The following is a 23,052-nucleotide window of genomic DNA, read 5'->3' on the forward strand; positions in this document are numbered from 1 at the left end:
TCTCTGGGAAATTGGGAGGGGCTGGTAGCATAACCTGTGCCCCCTTCATGCTGCACGTCCACAGCCAATGGGCTATTTATTCTGCCCTCTAGTCCCCACATCTTCAGCCTTCCCCCCACTTGTAAGGAAACCGCGAAACCAGGCATATATGGAAGTGTTCTGAGGATCTCCCAGGTCGGGAGCATTGGTGGTGAGTGAGAAAGATGAGGAGAAAAGAGACTTTGTCTCTCCTGTGTGCTCAGGCAGAGCAAAGTGTCGGTTCAGATGTACCAGTCACAGGTGGCAAAGCTGAAGGACGACATCTCCAAAGAGGCCGAAGAAAAGGCGCTGCTGAAGGAGGCCCTGGTGCACATGGAAGAGCGGCTGCACCGGGAGAAGAGGGTCACCAGGGCGATCAGGCAGCAGAAGGTGAGAGGTCCCTGCTCAGAGCAGAGCCTCTGAGGCTGCCCCTCAGCTCCCTTTAGAAACAGCCAACTGAGGTCCCGGTGGGATCCAGGCAGCACAGAATGCATTCGCTCATTGCAAAGGAAGGTGACAGAATAGCTTTAGCGTTAGGCAGACTTAGGTTTAGACTCTTGTTCTGCCACTTACTGTGTGACTTCAGGCAGCTTTTTTTTTTTTAACATCTTTATTGGAGTATAATTGCTTTACAGTGTGGTGTTCGTTTCTGCTGTATAACAGTGAATCAGCTATATGCATACGTATATCCTCACATCCCTCCCTCTTGTGTCTCCCTCCCACCCTCCTTATCCCACCCCTCTAGATGGTCGCAAAGCACTGAGCTAATCTCCCTGTGCCATGCGGCTGCTTCCCACTGGCTATCTGTTTTACCTTTGGTAGTGTATATATGTCCGTGCCACTCTCTCACTTCGTCCCAGCTTACCCTTCCCCCTCCCCATGTCCTCAAGTCCATTCTCTACATCTGTGTCTTTATTCCTGGCTGCCCCTAGGTTCATCAGAACATTTTTTTTTTTTTTAGATTCTATATATATGTGTCAGCTTAACCTCTCTGAGACTCATAGTCTAGCTTGCCTCTATTTTTTTTAACTTTCTTTTTTTTAAGTTAATTTTTATTTTATATTGGAGTATAGTTGATTTACAGTGTTGTGTTAGTTTCAGGTGTACAGCAAAGTGATTCAGTTATACATACACATATATCTATTCTTTTTCAGATTCTTTTCCCATATAAGTTATTACAGAATATTGAGTAGAGTTCCCTGTGCTATACAGTAGGTCCTTGTTGATTATATATTTTATATATAATAGTGTGTATATGTTAATCCCAAACTCTTAATTTATCCCTCCCCACCACATTTCCACTTTGGTAACCATAAGTTTGTTTTCAAAGTCTGTGAGTCTGTTTCTGTTTTATAAATAAGCACATTTGTATCATTTTTTTTAGATTCCACATATAAGTGAATTCATATGATACTTGTCTTTGTCTGACTTACTTCACATAGTATGATAGTCTCTAGGTCCATCCATGTTGCTGCAAATGGCATTACTTCATTCTTTTTTACGGCTGAGTAGTATTCCACTGTATATTTGTACCACATCTTCTTTATCCACTCCTCCATCGACATTTAGGCTGCTTCCATGTCCTGGCTGTTGTGAACAGTGCTTTCTGAGACTCATAGTCTAGCTCGTCTGTATTTTTTTAACTTTTGATAATTCGTGTATTTTATCTTGTTCTTTCTATCCAGATAACTATTTTTTCTACCAGTTTTATTGAGACATAATTGACACACAGCACTGTACTGAGCTTAAGGGTGTCCAGCATCATGATCTGACTTCCCTGCCTCCTGCAATGATGACCACAATCAGTTGAGTGAACAGCCCGAGTGTTTTTAAAGGCGGCGCTTCTGATTTTCATTGTTCTGCCAGGTGGCAGGGATACACCGAGGGATAAGCTCTCTGAGAATAAAGATTTGGGTTTGCTCTTGTGAGTAGCCAGAATAGTACTCCAGTCTTTCTGACTTGGGGCTGTGTATTTGTACACGCATGCTTGCATGTATGTGTGTACATGTGAGTATGTGCTGTGTGTTTGCATGTGTGTGTATTTGTATGTGTGTGTTTGTTGCCTGCATGAGCTCTAAGGAGGCCAAGGTCATAGAAGGGTGCCCTTCTCCTCAACCAGGAGGTGATGGTCAGATAGTTCCTTGCAGAAGCCTGCCCTCCATCCTGCGAACCTTCCAGGCAATAGGTTTCCAGACAGCAGGCTCTCTGCTTAGAGCCCCAGAAATGAAAAGTGGCTGTCCTGCTCTGAGGGAGCCTGGATGCGGTGTTTCCAGTGCTCACTGCTGTGAATTAAACATCACAGGCCTTAGTCTGTGTGTGACATGGGGCTGCCTCAGGCAGAGGATAGTTTCCTTTCACACCAAGCAATGCCAGGGAGAGCTGGGCCAGTGACAGAGTTGTGACTTTCCCTTTGATGTGCCCTCTGGAGAGCTCACCCCTCCCCAAGGTGCCCACCACCACCCCCAGGGCTTGGCAGACTAGGTCCCAAAGCAGAGACACCAGACCACAGAATGGGACAGAGAAGGGCCACCAAAAAAGCCACTGTCATGTACTGAAAACCTGAGGATTTACATAATGAGGTTTCACATGCATTATTCCTGGGCTGCCTCATTCACACACAACGCAAGGGACATGCCATCCTGTTTGGCGCTGGACATCCCTCAGCCAAGAAGGGTCTGAAATGGCCAAGCTGAACCTGTGTCAGGGTCCCCAGAAGAGCTACAACTAGTAGCTTTCAAATTCGTGGAATTCACAACTGGGGGAAAGACTGACCAAGGGACAGGCACCTGCTCCACACCGCACATGCTTCATCTCTCCCATCAACCCGCAAGGGATGCTGGCAAGTGTCAGCCCCTTAGAGAGAGGGGAAAGCTGAGTTGACAGAGGGTACCGTTCCCTGGCTACTAAGTGGCAGAAACAGGATTCCCTCCCCACCTGCTGCCCTCCCCCGCCCATGTTCACTTTTCCACACCCCCTCCTTCTGTGTCTCCCTTACCAGGGTGGCCCCCTTGGATACATCGCACCATTGCTCCTGGGGGTTTCACTCCAGGACTCAGGTTTGCATTTCAGGCTTGTTGTTAATATGTCGTCAGAAATCCCTGTTTGTCGGGAAGAAAACAATAATACATTTGAAAGTTTTGCTGGATCCTAAAGGGCACTTGTACACATCTGTCTTGGCATCCGTTCCTTCCAGGGAGTATATCTTCGTTGTCTTTAAGCAGAAATGAACAGAAAGTAGAATTCCTCTTTTCTAAGTTTTACACTTAGTATTTTCACAAGGAGCCTTAGTTTTTTAGCCTTCTGTATAAAACTTTGAAACTCTTCACCCGTTCACAGAGGTGGCAAGGTTGAAGCACTGAGATGAAATTACACATCTTTAGCCTCAGAATTGCCCCCCCCCAAAAAAAATGGAGTTTGTAGTTTTAATGTTTGACCATCTCTTCACCAAGCAGACCTTTCAAGAATCAAAAGTCCTATTTCCACACTAATATCTTTGGCTGTGAAAATGAGACTTGGTATAAGATGCTGGGCCTTCACAGCGAACTGGGTCTGTGGCTCTGTCCATGTGGCAGAGGGACGGGAACCGCGGCCCAGGCCGTGCGCACTCGAATCCACTTCCCACATCCCTCGAGAAGCCGGCAGTGTCTCTCAGAGTTCAGAGGCCAGATTTGGAGTCAAACAAATAGGGGTCAAGCCCCACCACTGCCCCGAATGACCCTGAGTAAGTGGCTTGACCTCTGTATCCCAGGTTCCTCAACAAAAGCAACCAAAACTGTTAGCAAGGGGCCTACTCCGTGGGGCAGTGGGAGGGTTAAATGGCAAAATGCCTGCAGTGCCTGGCACATCACAAGCCCTGTTTCTAAGGGGGAAGAATAGGCAGCTCATGGATGGGTGGGAATTCCTCTATTTCTTTCAGGGAGCTTCCTGCCAGCTGACGCCTTCCCCGGTCCTCCCAAAGCCGCCAGCTCTTATGGGATGCGCTCTTCTCTTTGGTGAATATGACTCGGCCACGGCCAAGAAAGGACCCAGATACCTTTTGTGAATGGGCTAAGGCTGGGATTTTCAAGAGGAAATTTTTAAACGCACAGAAGTTGCCACTTGGGAAGCACGCAAGCCCTTTCTCAGGGCTTGAAGTGGAAGAAAGGCTGAAGGGCACCGGCTGCTTCTGGCAGGAGAAGCCGCTCAGCTCTCCTGCCAATCAAATCTCCAGCCAATCAAGTCCTGGCTAGGGGGCGTGACCACCGCTTTGTCTTGTGGTCTCAGCCAGGAGAAGCCCCTAACCTTCCCTCTGCTTAATTAGCTCAGATCCTTCTTCTTTAAGATGAGAATAAAAATGGCACCTAGCTCGTAGCCTTCCCAATGGGAGCTTGTATACAAAACCCTTAGTACATAGGACCACAAAGCATACATGCTCTCCTACCATCGTCATTATCCTCACTATTCTCTTTAACTCACTATCTTCCAAGATTTCCTTGGGCCCAGGTATTCTCAAGATTCTGGCTTCCTCCGTGCCACTTGTGTGTTTTGTTTGTTTGTTTGTTTTTGCGGTACGCAGGCCTCTCACTGTTGTGGCCTCTCCCGTTGCGGAGCACAGGCTCCGGACGCGCATGCTCAGCGGCCATGGCTCACGGGCCCAGCCGCTCCGCGGCATGTGGCATCTTCCCGGACCAGGGCACGAACCCGCGTCCCCTGCATCGGCAGGCGGACTCTCAACCACTGCGCCACCAGGGAAGCCCGAACTGTATATTTTTAAATGGTTAAGATGGTAAATGTTACGTTATGTATATTTTACCATAATTAAAAATTAAAAATGTTAATTATTGGGGGAAAAGAAGCTGTTGGGGACCTTGTAATGGATGGCTCAGTCTGTTAGCACTGGGCCTACCATTCAATCTCAATATCATTAAAAACAGGATGACCAGACATTATGTGCTCACTGTGTTATGCAGGATGGATCACACAGTACCGCCTATGAAGGCGTCTGGACAACAAAAAGACTTTGATCTCCTCAGTCCTCTAGATCTAACTATTTGTTTACAGGAAACATGGGGAAAAGAGGAACAAGTTAACTGAAACCAAGAAGAAGTGATCAGCTAAATCCAGGATGTGAATGTTCTCCAGGACAAAAGACCCAGTTTCTCCAACAAATCAGTGGCTGGGGGATAAAAAAGGTCAGGGGTGGGGTGTTGCTGTTACAGAATTAAAGACATTTCAGAGACGTAACAACCAAGTGTAATGTGTGGACCTTGTCTGGATCCTGATTCTAACAAAGATAAAAGTAAACAAGATATCTCTGAGAGAATCAAGGAAATGTGAGCATGGACTGAATATTAGATGTTATTCAGGAATGATTATAAGTATTTTTAGCTGTGATCATGTCCAGGCGGGGATAATGTAAAGGGAAAAAAAGTCCTTTCAGTTAGGATGTCTTTATGGGTGAAATGACACAACTTGCTTTAAATTAACCTAGAAAAAAACTCAAAAAGGAAGAAAAAAGAATGAGAGAACACTGGGAAAATGTTGAAGCTGGATGATGAATACATGGAGTTAATCGCAGGCTTCTCTAGTTTTGTGTGTGTTTCCAAAATCCCAGAATAAAAAACAATTTTTATGTAGGCAATCTCAAAGGAACATACAGACACACACACAAACAGAGTGAGCTACAACCAAAGCATAAGCAAATGAGGAAGCCATTTGCATTTAGTAAGTGCAGGAAACAGGAGATTAAGCCTTGGGCCTTGAAAAATGAGCTAACCAAGTCTAAGATGCCTGTATTAAGCTGGCACCCTCAAAGATGCTCCACACCCTGGCAAGAGGAGGGCTTAAAAAAATTTTTCTTCTGGACTTTCAGAAAGCGGAGCCTATGAAAACCTGTAGTTTTCAATGTGGCTCTGGAGGGGAAAACTAATAATGGCCACAATACTGATGATGATGATGATCACCCTGAAGGTTTGTAACCACGTGGGTCTGGGGCTCAAGTTTATACTCCATGTATTCAGTGGGAAAACTCCAAGTTGAGGAAATAAATGTCAGTGTTCAGAGGTTATTAGCATCCCCGGCATCCAGCTGAAACAAACAAAAAAGACTTCCGAGAGCAAAGCAGCCAGGAATCAGACCCCTCAGGATTCCCACAGATTAAGTTCAATCAAGAATGAGATCACAGTCAAATTACTAAACATCCAAGCAATAAGTCAGTATGAGCCAGAGTAAGCAGACACAACAAACAAGATATTGAGACACCACCCCTCTGCCACTCCCACCCAAAGACTTCAGATATTGGAATTATCAGATAACAGATTCTAAAATCACTATGTATTCAATATTTTTTTTAAAGAAGGCTTTTAAAATGAGCAAGGAACGAGACTAATAAAAATGGCCAGGCATTTGTCCTCAGGAGTTTGTGGGAGCACAGGAGAGCTATTTGACCCCTGTACATTTGGCTCTTCCATTCTGGTGGGAAGAACAGATTTCTTTACAGAATCAAATTATGCTGGCAATAAAAATTCAAGTGCTTCCAGGAGCCAGAGAGGAAATATGAGCAGTGCACTGGGCAGGCAGAACATAGGCTGTATCTAAAGAGGGAGCCTCTTCGCAGCCCCAGCAGATTGTTGATCTATATACAAGAAGAGAGTCCAGGTATTGCCAGATATTCCCATTTTCCCAAAAAAAGGCATAAATCCAGATGTTAATGATCTGTACATGTTGGCTACTGTGGTAGACATCTGGTTTTCTTCACCTAATAACAATTCACCTCTCTTCTAAAATATTATGGCGTTATGATCCCCCTTTGGGGACAACACCTTTCTCCTAGTCTCAGTCCAGTTTCTCAGAGACACTGTTGATTCCACCTCTGGCTGCAGGGGTGGGCATGTTGGCTCAAGCTCAGCCAATCAGAGCAGTCTCCTGGGCCACAATAATTGGCTCAGCAATGGGCTTGTGACCCACCCAGAGAAAATGAGAAGCAGTGAAGCCATTGGGGGAAGCTTAGGAAAAAGACTCCTATCCTTCCCTATGGAATTTAAAGCTGAGAAGATGTAAGGGTTGGAGCTTCGGCCGCCTTTTTGTGACCATTATACAGAGATTCTGTCTAAGGTTGGATCCACATGGTTCAAAGAATCCCTGAGAGCTGGAGAGAGGCCAAGGCCTCATGAAATCATCTGAGCCTGAACCCAGAGGTTCCCTCTAGACTTTTCATTTTTGGTAACCAGTGAATTTGCATTCATGCTAAAGACAATTTGAATAGGTTTCTCTGTCACTCCACAGAAAGCGGCCTATTCCTTCAGCAACTAATTAAAAGTCTTTTAACACGTTGGGAAAGCCAGACAAACATATCTGAGGGCTGACCATGGACCTTCAGTGTGTGGTCTCAGCACCTGGCCACCCCTCTCCTTCTGTACTCCTGTCCCTAGCTTCTCTGATGACTCGTCTTCTAGGCTCCATTCCCACTGCTCCTTCCCTGGACCATCCTCTGCTCTCCCTGCTCTACCTCCGGAAATCCTACTCGTCCTTCAGAACTCAAGTCAAATGGGTCCTTTTTTCTTAGCGCTTTCCTGACAACCCCACCCTAAGCCCTACCCGAGGCAGAAGAAGATACCTCTCCCTCCACCCCCAGGCCCCTCTGACAGCCCTGATGAACACTCAGCCCTTCTGCTGAGGATCCTAATTACCCAGCCACGTTCCTGTCTCGCCTGCTTCTTGATCGTGATCCAAATTCAGACGCAGATTAGAAGGGATGATATTTGAGGCTTAAGTTTCAAAAAACAATCAGTTCTTAAGAGAAGTCAGAAAACATGGTGAAAAATGAGGATTTGGGTCAGGGATTCGAAAGAAAGGAACAGTTGTTCCGCGGAAAAGAGAGGGTCTATGTGGAGTGCAGTGAGGAAGGAGGAAACACTGGACATATTTAGACCAAACGAAATGATTCAGAGGAAACCTGAGAAGAAATGTCTAGAGAGGCATGAGGTTGATCTGACTGGAAAGGAATACAAAAAATGTGTGACGGGAATGACCCAAAACAACAACGACAAAATGCCCAAAATAGGTGCACTGTTCCCGTGAGAAAAGAATGCAGACAGCAGCAAGACGCTGAGCAACCTCCAGAAAACAAGAGAGAAGGTGACAAAGGATGAGGTCATCTCAAACCAGATAAACTGGGAGGCTTTCTATGGATTGAAAGGGGTTTTTCAAAAGCTAGGGCTCATGTTGTCTTGCCCCTGATGGAAACTCAGGGCACCGAGGCCTTCTGGAATTTTCTGTTCAACAGACAGACACAGGGAGGGTCCCAGGAGGCCAGGCAGTGGCTAGATGTACCAAAAGAGGTACCATGGGTCAAAGGTCAAAACAAGCAAGGTCTCAGTTTATGAGCCACCCCAGGCAAACACTGTCTCGCTTTTTACTTCTAAAGACCATGGGACCTTGTCCACAGTTCCCATGCCACCTGCCCCGGGAACAATTCTTTCTTCATGTGATAAAATACCTAAGCCGGACAGTATCCAATCACAGCGGCCCTTAACCTTTGTTGGGGACATACCTGGTTGAGGCTCTGAGCCCTCTTCCCAGAAAAATGAACACAGCCTCAGTCACAACAAAGTTTCCTTCCCGTTTAAGCAGCTTATACCCGCCCTGGGGCCCATCTCTTGAACAATATTTCCTGAACTCATTCACTTAATCAAAACAACATTTATTGAGTGCCAGCTCCCTGGTACCTGCCAGGTACTGCTGCCGGGTACTGCTCCGGACACCAAGGATACAGGGATCCTTGCCTCATGGAGTGGACCTTCCAGTTTGTATCTGAGCCCTCAAATGATCAGAATGTCTGGTGAAGCGGCCCGGGAATTCAATGATTCTGACATGGGGCCAGAATTAGGACCTGTCTTCCCAAAGAGCCCCAGCTCAAACACCCCTTCTGTAAGGAGAGAGGGGAGGAGTGTATTGAAAGCATGTGCTCTAACTGGGAAACTCATAGCCTGCTGAGGGAGTGTAGAGGGTACCTGCACTTTGGAAAAATGTTTGGCAGAATCTCGTAAAGCGGGACATATGTGTGACCCAGAAATTCTACTCCTAGATATATACCGAAGAGATATGTGCACATGTGCAGACCAAAAGGCATACACAACGGCCCCCAATTATCCCTGGTGTTCACACCTCTGTGTCCCTTCCCCTTGCGAGTAGGACGGACTGTACCTTATTTCTAATCAGTAGATGCTGCAAAGGTGATGGGCATGTCATTTCTGTGATTATGTTACAGAAGACTGTAACTTCCATCTTGCCTGGAGACTCTCTCTATGGACTCTCACTGGCTTTGATGAAGCAAGCCACCTTATGGAGAGGCCCACATGGCAAGAAACAGTGCAGGATCTCTGGCTAACAGCCAGCAAGGAGGTGAGGCCCTCAGACTAACTAACAACGCTCAAGAAACTGTATCTTGCCAACCACCACATGAACTGGAAAGAGGATCCTTCCCCAGCTGAGCCTCAGATGAGACCCCAGCCCTGGCCACCTCCCTGATTGCAGCCTGGGAGGGGCCCTGAGCAGAGAACCCAGCTAAGCAGTGCCCGGATTCCTGACCCACAGAAACTGTGACATAAGTGTGTGTTTTTTGGATCCGTTAAGTTTGCCATAATTTGTTCTGCAGGAATAGATAACAGAGTGTAAAGCAATGCAGCAGTGAGAATGAATGAACCACAGCTACATCAGACAACGTGGTCGAACCTCACATAGTTGAGTGAAAGAAACCAGGCAGCAAATGGAATCTGTAAGATTCCATTTCCATGAAGTTCAAAACCAAGCAGAATTAATCTATGATTGGAAGTCAGACAAGCAGGAGGGGCTAACCAGAAGTGAGCACAGGGAGTCTTCTCGGAGGGGCGGGGGCGGGTGGTAATGTTCTGCTTCTTGTTCTGGGTTCTGGTTAGGGTGGGTGCATACACTTTGTGAAAATTCTTCAAGCGTACACTTATCAGTTGTGTTCTTTTCGAGATGTAGATTATGTTTTGAAAACAAAAGTTTACAAAAATGACAACATGCTGGAGTCAAACAGCCAGGGTTCGAATCTTGGACCTATCACTTACAAGATTTGTAACTGCTCAAGTTACTTGACTTTTCTGAGCCCGCTTCTGTAAAATGGGTTGGGCCAAGAATTAAATAAAACAGTGCATGGCATAACAGCTGGTACCTAACAAGCCTCAATAAATATTAGCTAGTTTGGTTCACCTCATTCATAATGGTTCATTGTTAATCTCAAAAAAAAAGAAGTAGTGGAGGTTGATGTGCCTGGATGCCTGCAAGTCGAATTTATGGAGTTGTCCTGCAGGTGCCACCCCACAGAGACCAGCTGGATTCTCAGAATCCCTCTAGCAGTGATAAGGGGAGCTCAGCCTGCCTCTGGCACCCACACCCAGAAAGGTCCCTGGGCAACAAGCAAGATGATATGCGAGTGTTCAGAGGTCAAGTTTGCTCTGGGTTGGGACTGAGACGATGCAAATCAAAGTTCTCCCCAGGATGGCCGTGATCGGGTTGAGATGGTGCTGTCCTCCCACATCATCAAGAAAGCAACAAAAACAAGCAAACAGACAGACAGCAACGCGGACATTCACAGAAGGAGTCTGTGGTATCGGGCACAGTTTACTACTTCACACATATTAACCCATTTGGTCTTTACAGTCAATGCTGTTATTACCTCCATTTTACAGGTGAGAGAAGTGAGGTACAGACAGAATAAAACAAACAAACAAACGAAACCAGGCCGATCAGAGGTGGGATCAGCACCCTTCATCTGCAGTTTTCAAACAACATACAGACTGACCTCCCTGGCAAAGCTTTTTTTCTGTTTTTTTTTTTTTTTAGAGACAATGTTTTCTGTTTTTGTTTTAATTTGTTTTAATTAATTAATTTATTTATTTTTGCCTGTGTTGTGTCTTCGTTTCTGTGCGAGGGCTTTCTCCAGTTGTGGCAAGCGGGGGTCACTCTTCATCGCGGTGCACAGGCCTCTCACTATCGCGGCCTCTCTTGTTGCAGAGCACAAACTCCAGACGCGCAGGCTCAGTAGTTGTGGCTCACGGGCCTAGTTGCTCTGCGGCATGTGGGATCCTCCCGGACAAGGGCTCGAACCCACGTCCCCTGCATTGGCACGCAGACTCCCAACCACTGCGCCACCAGGGAAGCCCCCTGGCAGAGCTCTGATTTGCAAGAGATGAACATCCCAACCAGCCTTGTCTCTATCTGAGAAAACACCTGGGTGATTTCTCATTTTCTGACAGGGGAAGGGGGTGAGCACGGCCGCAGAAGGCCTCAGTGACCAGCTGTGATTTTGTGGTTTGAATTTATTTTTGTGAACGTGTGTGTGTGTGTGTGTGTGTGTGTGTGTGTGTGTGTGTGTATAAAAACCTGCATTTCCTTAGCCCATCGCACCAGGTTAGTAATGGACTGTGGAGCCTCCAGTGGCCCTTTGCTCTCCCATCTGTCACCTACTCAACAGCTTAGCTACTTCCTGATCTTCGAGCGCTCTCTCTCTCTTTTACTCTCCCTTTCTCCTTTTCCAGCTCTTTCCCTGGCTCTCTCTTACCCCTTAAAGGCTGGGCAATCTCCCTACCTCTTCCAGGCAGGAGGCCAGCATTCATTTCTTGTTGGAATGCAGGGGACAACAAGCAGATCTGGGGAGGGGGCACAGTGGATGGGCTCTCCCAGTCAAGGACAGCCCAGGGAAGGTAACTGTGGCCCAATGAGATTTTATGGGGCAGAGGTCCTGCAGGAAAGAAGCCCAGTGGGTGGCAGGAGAGGTCCCTGGCAAGCCCCAGCTACCCCCTCCTGGCCTCAGCTCCCTCCCCCTCTTGCTGCAGGCACTGCCCAAACTTCAGGACAGCCAGAAGCCCAGATTGTTCAGGGCTGAGGGAAAGCAGGTGGTGAGCATGGGTGTCTCGTGGCTGTGACACCTGTCACCTGTGGTCCCCGGGGAAAATACCGTCCCGTCACCGTCATCTGGATTCAAATCCTTTTCTGGCTGTGTCACCCTGGTCACATACCTCCATGTCTCTCGAGCCCTATTTTCCTGTTCAAGTGGGAGTGATGTGATAGAAATAATACCCATCACGACATTTTTGAGCGCTTCTCTGCAGAGTTCCAGGTTTTTCACACACACCTACTGGCCCAGGTTATGGTGAGGATTAAATGAGATGATCCACAGGAAAGACTGGGACAGAGCCCTGAGGGTGGAAAGCCCAGAGTTAACATTACTCACTCCAGTATTATGAGGACAGCTGGGAATGACAAAGCTGGGACCTGGACCCAGGCCTTTCAGACACCAGCATCCTGATGTTGATGGAGATACAGTACAGCCTTGGTAGCCACCCAGAGCTCAATAAGATTGATTGATTACAGGCATCACCAAGGAGCCCATATAAACTAGAAACCTCTTTTTTTTTTTGTCCATGCCGTGTGGCTTGCGGGATCTTAATTTCCCCACCAGGGATTGAACCCGGGCCATGGCAGTGAAAGCACCAAGTCCTAACCAGTGAACCGCCAGGGAATTCCTCAGGTGCAGTATTTTGAACACCCCACCATCGCAAAGTACAACTCTCACTCAGCCCAGGACATGCTATGATAAAGCCATGAGTTATTGGGGTATTTTAGTTTCTGTTTTTGAAATTTAAGTGGATGACATGGAACTGGGTTTTTAGACTTTCACACACCCTTTGACATGACTGTGGCATCCTGTGGGGAGTGGCAGGATCCAATCAAGATTTGGCAATTTCTGCTCCAGTGAGCCTGAATGTCAGCTTTGTTCTGCGTTTAGTATTTCCTCATCGAGAGATGGACTAATGGCAACATATGCTCTCCCAAGCCTATCAGGGGGCCAAGGGCGGCTCCGGCTCCAGGCTGGCCTGGATGGGCTCCGTAGGGTCTGGCTGGCAGTGAGCAGGGTTGCGTTCTGTGTTCATGTTGATGACATTGAAGACAAGCATGGAGATGGGGGTGGGGCTGGCGAGGGCCAAGGCTACAGAAGCCTAGGTCCTGGGGTAAGGACAGTTCAGCTCAGCAGCTCAAGAGTAGGAGGCAAGGCTGTGGGCGGGTGGCAAGGGCTGCCCCTGTTCATTCACTCATTCGTTCATTCAGGCACTGTTCTAGGTACTGGTGATACAGCAGTGAACAAAAGAGAAAAAAAAAACCCTGCCCTCATGGAGCTTAAGTTGGGGGGCAGGGGGGAGTTGGGAGTGGGGAGACTGACAACAAATAAGAGAAGGAAACTAAATAAGTAGCATGTTAGAGGAGTGGTAAGATGAAGGGAAGAGCAATAGAGTGAGGTGTTTGTTTTGTTATTCATGTTTTTTGGGGGGGTGTTTTTTGTTTTGTTTTGTTTTGTTGGGTGGCATCATGGGGCTTGCAGGATCGACCAGGGATCGAACCGGGCAGTGAAAGCACCGAGTCCTAAACACTGGACCACCAGGGAATTCCAAGACCCTTTTAAATAGGGTGATATTTGAGTAAAAATCTGAAGGAGCTGAAGGAGATCCCTGGGGGAAGTGCCTGGTAGGGAGAAGAAACAGTAACTGCAAAGGCCCTGAGGCAGAAATGTGCCTGGAGAGTTGAGCCTGACCCTCTCTGTTCCTCTGAAGTTACCACTCAGGGCCCCGGCCTCTGTGGTCACTCCTCATACATTCCTAAGGTCTTTCTGGTCGAAGGGAACTAACCCAGGCAGAACCTTCCAGGCTGACTGAGGGCCTGGAAGAGATTTCTAGGTACAAGTGATGGGAGGGCTCTGCGATTCAACTGCAGGGTTGAATAAGTCCTGAGGTTTTGCCTAGCTTTTAACAAATGCACAAGGAATTTGCAAGAATGCAACAAATTCATTCCTGGACCATGCTCCAGAGCTGCTTAATCAGAATCTCTGAGGTCTGTGCCAGGGAATGTGCATTTCCAAGAGCCTCTAGGCATGTGGGAGCATCTTTACCATATATTCCATCCCCTATCGATTTCCATGATTTTTCTCTCTTATATCTTCTTCTAATTGACTAGAGTGGAGTCTGCCATCTTTCATCTTTCTCAGATGAATATTTTGAGTTTGTCTTGGGGCACCTTGTCCGTCATTTCTTGCCAGGGAAATGAGGCATTCTGTAGGTAGTCAGTGGGGCTGTTCTGCTCCCAGACAGAAGGGGCTGATCTGAAAAAGGTGACATGGGGTGAGGGGAGATAGTTGGCATTTGCATGTCTTCTCCACATGCACCATCCCCCCAGCCCCGTGCCCATGGGGAGTGCGGGGGGGTTTCTTAAGGATCTGATCCAGGTCAACACTGGGGCCACCGTCTGACCTTGTAGGGACTCAGGTGATGTTTGTACATATCTTTTTTTTTTTTTTTTTTTTTTACAAATTTAATCAGTTATACATATACATATGTTCCCATATCCCCTCCCTTTTGCGTCTCCCTCCCACCCTCCCTATCCCACCCCTCCAGGCGGTCACAAAGAACCGAGCTGATCTCCCTGTGCTATGCGGCTGCTTCCCACTAGCTATCTACCTTACGTTTGGTAGTGTATATATGTCCATGCCGCTCTTTCACTTTGTCACAGCTTACCCTTCCCCCTCCCCATATCCTCAAGTCCATGCTCTAGTAGGTCTGTGTCTTTATTCCTGTCTTACCCCTATGTTCTTGATGACATTTTTTTCTTAAATTCCATATATATGTGTCAGCATACAGTATTTGTCTTTCTCTTTCTGACTTACTTCACTCTGTATGACAGACTCTAGGTCCATCCACCTCATTACAAATAGCTCAATTTCATTTCTTTTTATGGCTGAGTAATATTCCATTGTATATATGTGCCACATCTTCTTTATCCATTCATCCGATGATGGACACTTAGGTTGTTTCCATCTCCGGGCTATTGTAAATAGGGCTGCTATGAACATTTTGGTACATGTCTCTTTTTGAAATATGGTTTTCTCAGGGTATATGCCCAGTAGTGGGATTGCTGGGTCATATGGTAGTTCTATTTGTAGTTTTTTAAGGAACCTCCATACCGTTCTCCATAGTGGCTGTACCAATTCACATTCCCACCAGCAGTGCAAGAGTGTTCCCTTTTTTCCACACCCTCTCCAGCATTTATTGTTTCTAGATTTTTTGATGATGGCCATTCTGACTGGTGTGAGATGATATCTCATTGTAGTTTTGATTTGCATTTCTCTAATGAGTAAAGATGTTGAGCATCCTTTCATGTGTTTGTTGGCTGTCTGTATATCTTCTGTGGAGAAATGTCTATTTAGGTCTTATGCCCATTTTTGGATTGGGTTGTTTGTTTTTTTGCTATTGAGCTGCATGAGCTGCTTATAAATTTTGGAGATTAATCCTTTGTCAGTTGCTGCATTTGCAAATATTTTCTCCCATTCTGAGGGTTGTCTTTTCGTCTTGTTTATGGTTTCCTTTGCTGTGCAAAAGCTTTGAAGTTTCATTAGGTCCCATGTGTTTATTTTTGTCTTTATTTCCATTTCTCTAGGAGAGGTGATGTTTGTAGAAGTAAGGAACACATGAATGAATAAACGCGAGTTTTGACAGGGAAGGACAGGAACAGTAAGGTTGAGGGCTTGTAAATACCCTTTCCCTAGCACGTGGGAGAATCTTTCATTCTTTCAGAAGTGTTCCTTCCACCCCACCCATCTCCCATCTCCACCCCCACCCCCAGAAGTGATGGTCCCCCCAGCTTACTCTGTTTTCTCCTCCACAACAGAGAGAACTAGAGATTCCGGTGAGACGGGGGGTACTAATCTCCAAGCTTCTCGTGGTTCAGCTCCATTTCCCTCCCACGCCTGACCACCCCCTCCTCAACGCACCGAGCCTGGAGCTAAGATAACTAGGAAGGATTCTTGAGTCTGCTCCTTCCCCGCTGTAAGACTTGCAGCTACTTCTGTGAACACTGAGCCTGTTTCCCCATCCTGGAAACGGGGCTGAGGACCTCTAGGGGGCAGGTCGGGGAGGGCTCGCAGCGCTGCAGCGGGCTGTAATTGGCCGGGTGCTGCCAGCGCACCTCCCCCTCATCCTCGGGCGCCGCGCACGCCACGCCCCTCCCCAGCTCGGCCGTCAGAATGGCGTTGCCGTGGCGACGTTTGTAAAAAGGCCGGGCGGGCGCGCGGGCTGCGGGCCTTCGCCTGGAGACTCCGCGGGAGGGCGGCAGGGCGGAGGTCAGGGCTCTCGGCGGAGGACGAGGCGTGGGCTTCTTCCTCAGGCCAGGTGAGAGCGGCGCGCGAGGAGGCGGCGGGCGGAAACCTGGGCCGGAGGAGGCCAGCCCTGCGAGGTCAAGGGCGTTGGGGTAGGCAGGGGACCCGGCACCAGCCGAGTCCGAACTCTCTGATCCAGGCTCCGGTCGCCAGGAGCACCCCAGAAAAGGTGCCCCAACACCAGCCATTCCTTCCTAAGTGCAGCCCCTACCTCGCCCCCCAAGGGAGGCGGCACGGGAGCTTTAAGCCTCTCCTGGGCACCAGCTCTTGGATGTCCTGTGGGTATAGCTGGGATTAAGAGAGGAACCCCTGTTTCCCCTGATTTATGGACAACACCCACCCAATGGTCAGAGACACACACACACCCACACCCACAGCTTACCTGAACTCCCCTTCTTTAAGGAACTTTGAGGCCACTGTATACCTCAAAAGTAAGTTTGCTCCTATAGCCCAATTCTGAGCCATCCAAAGTGGTCGGGGGAACGCAGATGACTGAAGCCCTTTTGCTCTTTCCTGTGGCTGGTGCTCCATGGCACTGAGTAAGAACGAATTCACAGAGCTCCACACATTCAAATTACTTTGACAGTGTTTTCACGCAAGGAAGTGATGCACAGGGCAAAATGAAGGTGGAGAAATATTGTCCAATCCAAAAGCTAAAGAGATAGAATTTAGGTTTTCCAAGGAGTCATCTAAGCTAGATACTGACAGGGAAAATGAAAGGTAGTTACTATCAAAGCTTCCTAGCCAGCTGGCTGTACTGACTTGCTTTGAGGTGCCCTTTGTATTTTCATTCACTCAGCAAGTGTTTCCCAAGCACCTACTATGTGTCAGGTTCTGCCCCCCCCCCCGCCACCCCCTACCCTGGAGAAGGGGTAATGCACAGAACTGGCAGGAACTGCAAAGGGTCTGACATTTGACCCTGTTTGAAAGTTAGTAAGTTAGCCTGCCCAGTTTATAGTTCCTGGCAGAAGACAGGAGACTCCTGGGCCAGAAACAAAGAACTTGATTACTCACAGCACAGCTGACATAAAAGGCAGCAGAGCTGCATATGCACATTGGTTCCTGTTGCCCTGAAAGTCCCTCGGGCTGGTGCAGAGCAGCCAGTGTGGATGCTGTGCGCACAGTGGGTCTGTGTCCCAGGTAAGGAACTCCAAACTCAGGAAACTGCAATCTTTGAAAGGGGCTGCTAGCAAACCTGCCCAACTTTTGCCCCAGAAGGAGCCGTTATCTTTATTAGAAACATTACCTCTATCCTCCCAGGCTGTTTGCCATACAAGCAGCCTTGGAAAGTGAGTGCAGGACAAAATCTTTCAATGCCTTTGCTCTGAAGATGGGTACAAACACAAAATACCCATGAAGAATTGCTTCTTAACAAAATGAACACAGTCCTGGTTTTCGAGGAACATATATCTTAGTGAAAGAGAAACCAACAGCAAGCATAACTAAAGAAAGGAACAAGAACATGTCAGAGAATGATAAGTACAAGGAAGGAAACACAGCAGGGGAAAACTAGCAGGGGAATAACATGACTGAGGGTGCCTTTAGCCAGAGTGGTCAGGTGGTTGCCCCGAGGGGGGACGTCTGAGCAGAGAGAAGACCCCAGCCTTGGGGACGTCTGGGGTGAGAGCTAAAAAACAAATATGCACATGATCGAAGTTTAAGTTTTAGATTAGTGGCGTTTCCTGTGGTTTTCCTGCAGAAGAGACATTTGGAAGTTTCCATTTTAGCTTAATTAGACTTGAATGTGTTGCGTGCTAACATGGTCCTCTGCAATTGAAGATTAATAACTGAAGGCAGCAGAGCATGGTTCTTTGGGAAGAGGAAATGTCTTTTCCCCTGTACACATGACAGCGAACTTAATAAAACTTATTTCTCATTATCTGAAAGCATCAATATTTGTGGGACATCCACAGGCCTCAAAGTTTACAAATATAAACTATGCTGCTTATTTTTATTTCTCTTACTCCCAGGTAGGGTCTCGTCTTCCTTTCAGAGCATAGAATGCTGGTTTCAAGGACTTTCTTTTACTACATGTCCCAAGTGTCAGCAGACAGTGCAATTCCCCCACCCCTACTCTGCCCCAGCAGCAGCAATGGAGGTTTGTCCACTGGTTACATGCAAAGGCCCAGAGTTCTCACACACTTACTATTGTGTGACCTTAACTTCTCTGAGTCTCAGTTTCCTCATTTGTAAAGCGGGACAATACTGACACCTGCCTGGCAGGGTGGTTCTGAGGGTGAAAAGAGGCCACGTGTGTAAAAGGACAGCCCAGTGCCTGGCACTTAGTAGGGATTCAGTGACGGAATGATGATGGAGATGTTGATGGAAAGCAGAGCCAGACCGGAGACCCTCTACGGTCAGACCTAGATGATTTTTGTTTTTATCCACAGTCTAACAACTTCACACTTCAGTGACCTTTCAGTTGAAAAGAGACTTTGGGGACTTTCCTGGTGGCTCAGCGGTTAAGAATCTGCCTGCCAATACAGGGGACACGGGTTCGAGCCCTGGTCCAGGAAGATCCCACATGCCTCGGAGCAACTAAGCCAGTGCACCACAACTACTGAGCCTGCACTCTAGAGCCTGCGAGCCACAACTAGGGCCCGTGTGCCGCAACTACTGAGCCCACGTGCTCCAACTACTGAAGCCTGCACACCTAGAGCCCATGCTCCACAACAGGAGAAGCCACCGCAATGAGAAGCCTGCGCACCCTGAGGAAGAGTAGCCTCCGCTCGCCGCAACTAGAGAAAGCCCACATGCAGCAACGAAGACCCAACCCAGCCAAAAAAAAAAAAGGAAAAAAAAGAAAAGAGACTATCTTTGACATGGCACTGAGAAGGATCAGAATTCAAATATCATGTGAATTATCATCAACATCTTGGAACCAGCTGAAGTCACTGAAATTTTTATGTTTTAAAACACATGTATATATGGGCTTCCCTGGTGGCACAGTGGTTGAGAGTCCACCTGCCGATGCAGGGGACACAGGTTCGTGCCCCGGTCTGGGAGGATCCCACATGCTGCGGAGCGGCTGGTCCCGTAAGCCATGGCCTCTGAGCCTGTGCATCCGGAGCCTGTGCTCCGCAACGGGAGAGGCCACAACAGTGAGAGGCCCGCGTACCGCTAAAAAAATAATAATAATAATAATAAATAAATAAAAATAAAAAATAAAAAAACATGTATAGGGCTTCCCTGGTGGTGCAGTGGTTGAGAATCTGCCTTCTAATACAGGGGACATGGGTTCGAGCCCTGGTCTGGGAAGATCCCATGTGCCGCGGAGCAACTAGGCCCGTGAGCCACAACTACTGAGCCTGCGCATCGGGAGCCTGTGCTCCACAACATGAGACGCCGTGATAGTGAGAGGCCCGTGCACCGTGATGAAGAGTGGCCCCCTCTTGCCACAACTAGAGAAAGCCCTCGCACAGAAACGAAGACCCAACACAGCCAAAAATAAATAAATAAAATTTAAAAACATGTATAGGATTTACTTTGAAATACATTAAAATATAAAATGTATAGATGGGTAGATATGTGATAAAGCAAATAGAACAAAATGTTGATTGTAGAATCTGGGTGGTGGTTCTATAGAAGTTCACCATCCACTTCTTTCAACTTTTCTGTGTGTTTGACATTTTCATAATAAAATGCCAGCAAAAGATACGTACAGAGTCTTGACCGTACAGCCAAGCTATAATCTTGATATTTTGTCTTTGGAAATCATTTTTTTTTCAACCTAAATATATGAAGGAATGCGGTGACTTAAAAAGAAAGTATCTTCTAATGCCCATTTCCTCGATGACTGACTCTTCCACACTTTAAGAAGCTCTGTAGAAGTTGGGGTTTCTTGAGTCAAAGTTCAGAAGCCCAAGATTAATAACAGTCACAATCACAGTAGGACAAATGGGTGTTTAGTGTAGCAATCACCATTCTAGATGCTTCACGTTTAATCCTCACAAAACTCTTTGGGATACAGAGTATCATTAGCCCCATTTTACAGATGAGGAAACAGAGGCATAGAGAGAGAATAAGTAACTCACTCAGAGTCACAGAGCTAGTAAGTGGTGGGTTAGTAACACTGAGTATTTGATTCTGTCAGATAACTAACCCCAAACTAAGCTTAATGGGAGGTGGAGAGCGGTTATCAGTGGAATTCAGATTTGTTTGGGTTTTTTTTTTTTTTTTGCTATTGCTTGTTTATGCTCTGAGTTACATAAAGGATGTCCTCTTGTGATCAGAAGCAAGCTCATCTATGCCGGCTATCACTGTTAAAAGGACAGTCTTAAAAATGTGCGGAATTATCATTGTGATCATTGTTAAATCCAGCTATCCACTCCTACCTCTGCTGACTTCTCCTGTGGACATTATGGTGTATTCCATTCATTCTAAATATGACATTGAATAATTAGAGGACTGTATTTTTCTAACAAAATTGTTTTCTGAAAACCTTTTATAGGGAAAGCAGAGAATATGAAAGCCTATCTAAAGAGTGCAGAAGGCTATTTTGTCCTGAATAAAAGCACTACGATTGGAAGGCATGAAAATTCAGACCTTGTTTTAGAGGTAAGACCTCTTCCTAGCCAGTCCCCGACCCTCCCTACCCCTCACACCACCAAAAGTCCTTACTGTTCTGTGGACTCCAGTCTCTTGTAAAGCACAGCCTCTGGCTAACAGTCCCAGCCTTCCTCGGTGTGCCACCAATAACCAATCCCGGCATGTGCTGGGTCTCCCTGGCACATGTGGTAAGAATGAGCACAGTGCAAAGTGCGATGGGCCCTGTGTCCTTTGCTGACTGTGTGTGCAGTGTCCCACCCTGATGGCGTGGTTTGGAAGGTGGGCTTAGAGCTGATGCTTGACCTTCACCTGCTCCGCGTCTGGCAGCCACGGCCACCTGAAGTGCCCAGCTTGAGCAATGGCCTCTCGCCCTTTCCAGAGCTTCTGGAGACTATGGGCCCCTCAGAGCCCTCCCGAGCCCCCGTACCTCCAAGTAGTAAATCAGGGTAAGCCCTGGGCATGGCCTCAGCGCTCTCTCACTTCATTTCATTCCATTCTCTGAATTAGCTGTGGCTTGGTCCACAGTCCCAGCTCATTGACAGCCAAGGAAGTTGGAAGAAATTGTAAGTAAGGAATTATAAAAACAGTGGCTTTGAGCCTTTTAACATTTTGAAAGGGATTAAAATATTGAAGCAGAAAGAGAAATGCAATGGAATCCCTTTAGGACTGTGAAAGGCAGACCACTCTCAGACTTCACTCAACAGATTTTTTTAAACTTTATTTTGAAATAATTATAGATGCACAAATAGTAGAGGGAATGGCACGAAGCATGTGTGGAGTCCTGTGCCATTTTACCACGTGTGGATTTGGGTGTGGCCCTCAGGATATAGGAGTATTCCATTATCAGAGATGTCCCTTGTGATGCTCCTTTTATAGTCACAATTCCTCCTCCCACCATCGTCCCCACACTCCGAAAACCACTAATCTGTTCTCCGTCTCTATAATTTTCATCATGTATGTATGACCTTTGTGATTGATTTTTTTTTTTTAGTCAGTGTAGTGCCCTTGACATCCATTTAGGTTATTAGCTTGTTCTTTTATTGCTGAGTAATAGTCCACGGTATGGACGTATCACCTATGTTTAACCATTCACTTTTTGAAGGACATTTTGTTTCCATTTGGGGCTATTACAAATAAATGTACTATAAACATTTGTGTACAGGTTTTTGTATGAGCATAAGTTTTTATTTCTCTGTGATAAATGCTCAGGAGTATGAATGCATGGATTAACATATGTGTTAATATATATTCAGTTTGTAAAGAAACTGCCAGTCTTATCCAGCGTTGCTGTACCATTTTTCATTTCCACCAGCAATGTATGAGACACATCCTCACCAGCAATTAGCATAAACACGGTTTTTCATTTTAGCTGTTTTAGTAAGTGTGTAGTGGTATCTCATCATAGTCTTAACTTGCATTTTCCAAATCGATAGTGATGTTAAATGTCTTTTCATGTACGTGTTTGCCTTCTGCATATCCTCTTCAGTGAAATATCTCTTCATATCTTTTAAGTGTCTCTAATAGAATTGTTTGGTTTTTTACCATTGAGTTTTGAGAATTCTTTATATATTTTAGATATGAGTCCCTTGTCAGATAGATGGTTTGCAAATATTTTCTCCCATCCGTAGCTTGTCTTTTCATTCTCTTAGCAGAGTATTTCACAGAGCAAAAGCTTTAACTCTTTTTTTTTTTTTTTGCAGTACGCAGGCCTCTCACTGTTGTGGCCTCTCCCGTTGCAGAGCACAGGCTCCGGACGCGCAGGCTCAGCGGCCATGGCTCACGGGCCCAGCCGCTCCGCGGCATGTGGGATCTTCCCGGACCGGGGCACGAACCCGTGTCCCCTGCATCGGCAGGCGGACTCTCAATCACTGCGCCACCAGGGAAGCCCAAAAGCTTTAACTCTTGATGAAGTCCAGGTAGTTAGTTTTTCTTTTATAGATCATGCTTTTAGTGTCATGTCTAAGAACATGCCACAAGGTCCCTGACCCTGAGGATTTTCTCTTATGTTTTCTTCTAAGTGTTTTATAGTTTCATTTTTAAAACTATGAACCATTTTGGGTTCACTGTCGTTTATGATGTGAGATTTAGGTCAAAGTTCATTTTTCTTGCATGTGGATATTTAGTTGTTCCAGAATCATTTGTTGAAAAGACTATCCTTTCTCCATTGAATTGCTTTTGCAAGTTTGTCAGAAATAATCTGGCCATACTTTCTATGGGGGCTACTTCTTAGTTGCCTATTATGTTTCATGGATCTATTTGTCATAATGGATCTACCATTATGA

General features: G+C 46.6%; 2 protein-coding genes across 2 annotated transcripts in view; both read left to right on the forward strand.

Moving 5' to 3' along the window:
- The first annotated feature begins 38 nt into the window (after nucleotides 1–38).
- On the forward strand, nucleotides 39–4,340 carry LOC132493278 (forkhead-associated domain-containing protein 1-like). The gene is made up of 2 exons (XM_060103636.1): nucleotides 39–408; nucleotides 3,935–4,340. The coding sequence occupies exons 1-2, from the start codon at nucleotides 265–267 to the stop codon at nucleotides 4,058–4,060; spliced, it is 270 nt and encodes an 89-aa protein (XP_059959619.1). The 5' UTR covers nucleotides 39–264; the 3' UTR covers nucleotides 4,061–4,340.
- An 11,783-nt stretch (nucleotides 4,341–16,123) lies between these two features.
- LOC132493269 (centrosomal protein of 78 kDa-like) overlaps nucleotides 16,124–23,052 on the forward strand; it is an 88,526-nt gene continuing 81,597 nt past the window's right edge. Inside the window, exons 1-2 of the mRNA XM_060103620.1 lie at nucleotides 16,124–16,235; nucleotides 20,673–20,779. The gene's annotated coding sequence lies outside the window, so the exon portion shown is untranslated. The remainder of the gene's footprint in view (nucleotides 16,236–20,672; nucleotides 20,780–23,052) is intronic.

The sequence above is a fragment of the Mesoplodon densirostris genome, chromosome 7 (genome assembly GCF_025265405.1).
Source record: "Mesoplodon densirostris isolate mMesDen1 chromosome 7, mMesDen1 primary haplotype, whole genome shotgun sequence".
Classification (NCBI taxonomy): Eukaryota; Metazoa; Chordata; class Mammalia; order Artiodactyla; family Ziphiidae; genus Mesoplodon; species Mesoplodon densirostris.